Source organism: Lagenorhynchus albirostris, chromosome 14 (assembly GCF_949774975.1).
Source record: "Lagenorhynchus albirostris chromosome 14, mLagAlb1.1, whole genome shotgun sequence".
In the NCBI taxonomy this organism is placed as follows: Eukaryota; Metazoa; Chordata; class Mammalia; order Artiodactyla; family Delphinidae; genus Lagenorhynchus; species Lagenorhynchus albirostris.
Genome location: NC_083108.1, coordinates 38,195,923 through 38,202,550, shown reverse-complemented (window position 1 = coordinate 38,202,550; position 6,628 = coordinate 38,195,923). Strand labels below are relative to the sequence as shown.

At 37.0% G+C, this 6,628-nt stretch overlaps 1 protein-coding gene across 1 annotated transcript in view; it reads right to left on the bottom strand.

Moving 5' to 3' along the window:
• Nucleotides 1-254: 254 nt before the first annotated feature.
• Nucleotides 255-6,628, bottom strand: part of RPRD1A (regulation of nuclear pre-mRNA domain containing 1A) — a 72,795-nt gene continuing 66,421 nt past the window's right edge. Inside the window, exons 7-8 of the mRNA XM_060121082.1 lie at nt 3,572-3,769; nt 255-1,039 (exon numbers count right to left, since the gene is read on the bottom strand). Of these exons, the coding sequence (XP_059977065.1) occupies nt 3,620-3,769 (150 nt within the window). The 3' untranslated portion in view covers nt 255-1,039; nt 3,572-3,619. The remainder of the gene's footprint in view (nt 1,040-3,571; nt 3,770-6,628) is intronic.

Here is a 6,628-nt window from a genome sequence, read left to right as displayed (position 1 = left end):
TGTAAACTATCAGGCCTTATCCCAGAACCTCTGGGGGTGGGGCCCAGCAACCTATAGCGTAATAAGCCCTCCAGGTGATTCGGATGTTCGCTCAAGTTCGGTTCCCATTGACCATGCAAATAGAATCTCCTTTGGCAGTTTCTCCACGGTAATATTGCTGGACACTTCCAGTACTTTGTTTCCCTCCCAGTCCATCAATGTCTCCCTCCCCACCCCATATCCAATTAAACAAATTCACAAAAATAATCTACACATCTCAAAAAGAACGTAAAACTTTATTAAGAACATCTTATATTTTCATCAGATACCACCAAAGAAAAAGGGGTAAAGAAATAGGGAAACTTCATCTTCCCGTGTGCTACTGCCACCTCAGAACAGACTCATGTGTGGATGGCTGGAATTACAGATGGCAACAAATGCTCTGTATAAATAAATTCAGTAAGTAACACAATGCTCCCTTTCTATACAGAGAAGAATTGGATTTACACTTTAAAAAGCTTTGATACAGTGCAACAACTATTAAACAAGACTACATCTTAGGAGCTACTTCTTAATAGAAATCAAAGCAGTATAGAGCTTTATGTTATTTCATATAATATAAATTTTTTGAATGGAAAATTCAGGAAGGACATTCTAACTTTCCTTATTAATTTGTACTTTTGAGTGTTTTCTTTCTAAAGATTTCTCAGAACCTGTTCAATAATGATAATAGATGAGTTGCTCATCTACAGTGACAATTGACAACCTAGGTTTGTTATTTTAATTTTATAAATCAAGATGACAAGGTCATCCCGGCTGTTGCTGACCCTGAAGGAGTTCTTACAGAAAAACCCTGACGCAGAGTGTATGTGAGAAGAGGTACCAAAATAGCTGCACCTGGACTGGTTTTCATAGAAAGGGAGGTTGGCTATTAAGCACAGCTCATTTTCTCAGACTCCCGGGTTCCCCCATGTGGTTCTTTTACTTACTGTAATGATGGAAGGAGCAGAGGGAACACCAGGGAATCTGTTCAAACTGCCACTCCAGACAGCTCTCTGCACTGTTTGTGGAGAAAAGAGTGATGGTATCCATTCAAACCAAAATACCCCTACTGCAAGTATGGTGACATGCTTTTCTCCTGAGGGGCCAGGCCAAGCTGCACTCAAAAATGCATGATTTGCCTCACGTACACAGTGAAGAAAATGCTCATGATTCAGAATCTGGTATTATAGTACCCCCAGCTAGCCCCATTTCTTGAGAAAATGTAGTCTCCCTTTTAGAAAGGAAAGCTATTTACTGCTAAGGCTTACCATGTTAATTATCATAAGGCTGAAAACATAACTTCTAAACCAGACCATATCATTTGTGTTTACAGTCAGTAAATCAACCAACAACTGAAGGTTTGTGGAGGACTGGTCAAAGGGTGAAATTGGGAGTAGGATTCAGGTTGAGTACTATTACTTATCACAAATCGCATCAAGCTCTTTAAAAAACAATGTGTTTTTATCATAAATATTTAGAGCAGATACTGGCATTAAAATCAGTATCTATGTCAGAAGTCTGTCTTAAATGGTGAAAATATTTCAACAAACTTCTAACAGGTTTCAAATCTTCCCAGGAGTACATAGTTTATAAATTAGTTTTAAATGGAAAAAATGCATTTTGAATAGATAAATCAACACTTCAGCAGATCATAAATAAGGTCAAGATGCTGAAAATAAATTAATACACAAGCTTTTGCTTTCACTTTAACAAAAATTAACTTATGTGGCATACTTTTACAACAGGTATAACCAGGTTTTAATAATTGTGCGTTGGTTACACCCTCCACCACCATGCTGAATCTTTTTCTTACATATCCTACACCTAGGGACAGAAGTACACAAGACAGACATACACCCCAATGTGTAAGTCTGGCTGCTACACACCATTTTCTTAGTGACGTTACAAATGTTGGTCAGGATCTACTACCAGTAATTTGTCAACCACATTACAAGTTAAGTACATTCATGGTTAAGTGGATTAGATTCCTGGGTGAGCTTTCTGTGGTAGTGTTCACAGGGAATCTAATTACTACCGTTCCTGTGAAAAAATGTGCCCCGAGTCCCAAAAGTTGACTAAAAAACTTTGGAATATAAGCCATATGTGGGAACTACTTCTCTGTGTGTCTGTTTCTGAGAGGTCAAACTGTTAAAAGCACTGTTCCCAAAACTACTGGCTACCAAAAATAAATATTTGTCTTCTCCTTCACATATAAATTCATTTTAGCTATAATCTCTAATACTGAGAAAGAGTGAAGCCATTCAGACTAGTGAGACATAACTGGCTTGTGGGATCTAAAAGACGTTTTATTGACTATCTCAGTTGAATCTTCTTACAACGAAAAGAAAAATTTCTAATATGTAAAGTAATGAATGAAAAAAACATTCATCCTAAGTCATCACTGAGTACAAAATCCACAGCTTAACAATGTGATTTAAAGAGAAAGCAGGAGAGCATGCAACTGCTCTAACACACAGGGTTAGAAATAAAAGGTAAAAAAAAAGTACATTTGTTTTGGTAATTCTAAATATACAAATATAATATTTACCAGATCTACCCTGTAGTGTAGCACTGCTTAATTTCCAAATATACAGTCATTCAAAAACCTTAAGGAAACATTAATAATGTTCCAGGCTACTTTACTGAACATTAATGAATATTGTGTTCTTGAGATTAAAGCTAAAAATACTATTGTTTTTAAAGTTAAATGGCTAAGAGAATAATAAAGTATCATTATTTTACACTTCTTTTAATCCCACAGATGGCTTTGTGTTAAAGGGATCAATTATGTTAAAAGGAGCCTGATTTGACAACTAGAAATCAGTTCTAGAATCAGAGTTGTTCTCTTGGTACAATGTCAAAATTCATAACATTTCCAAAGCATTTTCATATTAATCTATCCAAATAATAATAAACAGTTTATTCAAGGGGGTCCCTATTTAACACTCCTTTTATTCTACACTGTGGCAGTTGGAATGGAACCCCTATAGTACTATTGTGGAAAAGTTCTCTAGGTTCTGATCTGACTCTCAAAATGACATCCATATTTACTGTTAAATTACTGACCTCTAGGAAATAGGAATCAAAGGCATTGAGAGGCACAGAACTGATATTTTGGTTGGGGAGAAGGATGAAAATTAAGTTGGAACACTTAGTCCCTTCTACAATCAAGTCCTAACTATACCATAATAAATTCTCAACAAACTCCTCATTAGTTCTTACTCTTTAGGAATTACATACTATACAGTGATTAGATACTGAAGAAAATAAAGAAAATCATTTGAAAATACATGAAGAAATAGAAACATGGAATTTCTCACAAGGCCCTGAATCAAAAAAATTTACAAAAAGATCTTTTGAAAATAATCACTATTTGTGAGCTTATTAATACACAGAGATTCACGTTGTTTAAACTAAGTCATGTTAACTTACCAATAAAATAGTAAACAAACCAACATTTTAAACAATTTTATAAATTACTTATTTCTTTTTGTTAATGTCACTCTCTCAACAATATACAAAAATAACACTACAGGACTATCCACCTAACCTGTCTCCATCTCTTGCAAAGTCCTGGGCCCTGGAAAGAGACTGGTCATCAATCTTCACTGTAGATGTCCCCCGCAAAGGGCAGGTGCATGTGGCTGCCAGTAACATTGGGCAATCGAGATAAGTCCGGCAGGCTCTGGATCCGGGACCTGAGTTCTTTTCGCACCAGGGAAACTCTGGCTAACTTGCGCTTGTATTCCTGTAACATCAAACCACTCTCATTAGCATTTCTGGGAGTTCAGAGAAGAGCTATCTAGCTTATCTAGCTAATGCTCTACATTAAATCTGGTAAAACATTCAGTTTATGCTGAATAACGAGATTATAATGTGAGCTTTAGGATCAAAAGAGGGACTTGGGAAATACTCAAGTAGGTAAACTCATTATTATGAAAAATCACAATCGTAAGCTCTTGTTTCACACTTGTAAAGAGAAGACTAAAGTATTAATATACTTAACCACAGCATATAAGATTTTCAGGTATACAGGAGCTTGGATAAGAAAAAGTATATATTTATTTTCACAAACTTAAACTGAAATTTAGCACTGTTTTCAATTCTGAATGTTGGCAGCAGACCACAGGAGCATTATCAGTATCTGTGAGTTTAATAGAAACCAGTTGCTTCAATATTACTTTACAGTTTTTCACATCTATCTTAAAATATTGTTTACATTTATGACTACTTTGAAATTATTAGACCAACTGCTACATGTAATTTAATGTATCAGTAAAGAAGCATATATTACTGTACTTTTATTATTTCAATAAGCTCTACTTCAATATAACTTGTTTCCATTGTAATGCTATGCATTTTATTTTCTATATTTAAAATATTTAACTTGAGAAGGGGTCCAAGGCTTTGCCAGATCACCAAAGGATTACAATGCCACAGAAAGAAGGTTAGGAAACCCTGCAAACAGCAGCCTAAGGAGTCAGAGACTGGAAACTAATTAAGATCATGTTTGGCTTAGGGGGAAACAGCCCCTTCTCTGTAGTGGAAATATCTTTTAACTGAAGTTTCCGGACTTCAACAAGGAGAGAGGACCCTTCTTTACTCCATCACCTAGCAGAGGTGGGATGTGAAGAGGGGAACCTAGAAAGTGGGTATTATTCCCTCTATAAAGCCTACAGCCCTCTTCTTCCCTCTGACCGAGGGTGATCTCAAGACCGACCAGGTGAGTGATAAGCTTTCATCTGGGGTCGAGGGTCTCTCCACAAAGGGCTCTCTCCACAAAGAGCCCTTCTTCTTTAGCTGTTTCTCAACTCTGACTGAATCACCTAGGAAATTTTTGAAGAAACTCAGAATTTTCAAGAGAACTCCAGCCTCACTATCTATCAATTAAATGAGAATCTCTGGCAGTGGATCCAGAGCTCTCAAATTTTGTAAAATCTCCCCCAAAGGATGCTAATACACAGCCAATTTGTGAGCTACTTCGCTACGGTTTTTCTGTCTAAAATGAAATCAGTTAGCAAACTTTGTGTTACTGAGCCTCCTCTTTTAAAGAATAACTAAACCTGGGGAAAGGAGTTTGTCAGAATTACTATAGCGCAACTGCTCTAAGGGAAAGGAGAAGATTTCTGAAGCATGGGGAACTGGGCACAATGGCAGACAAAGCAGACAAGGTTGAAAGCTGGACATGTTCTAGGAGAGCTTTGGGCACACAAGAGAGGGGTCAATCTTTGCCATGTCTGCCTGTTCCTGAATTTCTAATCCATCATGAAGATCAAGGTTGAGTAAAAGAGAGTTTAATTGGGATCTATAACCTCAAGGTAAGATTTTCCTGTTCCCTTTTCCCCTTTGCCAGTGACACACTGGAACATCAGGTAGGTTTCAGCATAACAGCTCGGAGTGGCAAACAAAAGAGAAGCACCAGAGTATTTCATTCTAGATGCATACTCTTCAGTCGGATCTCCACACACATCTCATTTAGCATACGTGTCTTCCTCAGCACATGCTGATAGGGGGGCAAACACATATCTCCATCTGTCCCTCTGTTCTTACTAAATCATTCTCTAATAAGTAACACCTAAAGTACTCTGGGGTCAGCATGACATAGCCAGATGCTGTTCAAACATGCTCAGAAGTAATTACTCTCTGCTCCTCTCGAGGCTAGATGTTTTGAGAAATGTCTTATGTGCCTTTAGTGGTCATTACTGCTCACCCTAATTTCTAGTTTCTAGCATCCAGATAGGCTGTACTTCAATTATTAAGGTTTATATTAATCCTTTGATTCAAAGCATCTGTGGCAATTATTGATAAAAGCCTTCTACCAATTGGCAACACTGCATACAAGAAATTTGGAAAACATAATCAAAAGTTGCCATTTATTGAATGCCCATAATATGCCACACATTAAAATACGAACTCATTTAATCCTCTCAATAATCCTGTGAGAAGGATGATTATCCTTCATAAGCGAGTAAAATCGTGCTTTACTATATTAGGAACAAAAGTAGTAATCAAAAGCTTTCTGCTACTGTCACAGGCAGACTTTTCATCTGAAAGACAAAAGATTTAAGTAGCCCTGGTTAACTATTTGATGTTAGCCTGAAGAAAAAACCAGATGAAACCTGACGAACTACCCAATTCTATGATCCAGGCCATAGTCCCAAAACTTTTCAATTGCCTCACTGGTGGTCTAGAAAGAGGCTCCAAGATTCCACAAGTTGGCTTCCTATGGCAACAATGCTTACAATAAGATATGTATATTGTTTTGATTCTGATGTACAATAATGATAGTAATTCTCTTAGGTCAGAATCATCACAGCACCATGAATGCACACCTTTAGAAAAATGTTGTTGACTGTCTATTTACAATCCTCCTCTCTGCCCTACAAGACTGGGAGTGTTGTGATGGCAGTCCCCAGCATATGGCTAGTATATATTTATTAAGCGCTGGAGATAACAGTGTTAAACAAAACAGATGAGGTCTCTTGCCTTTACAAAGCTAACATTTCAGGGGGAAGGAGGCATAAAAAAACATAAATATCAATATTATTTCAGGTATAAATGAAGAAAATAAAGTTGAGCAATAGGAGAATAAAATACAGCCATGTGG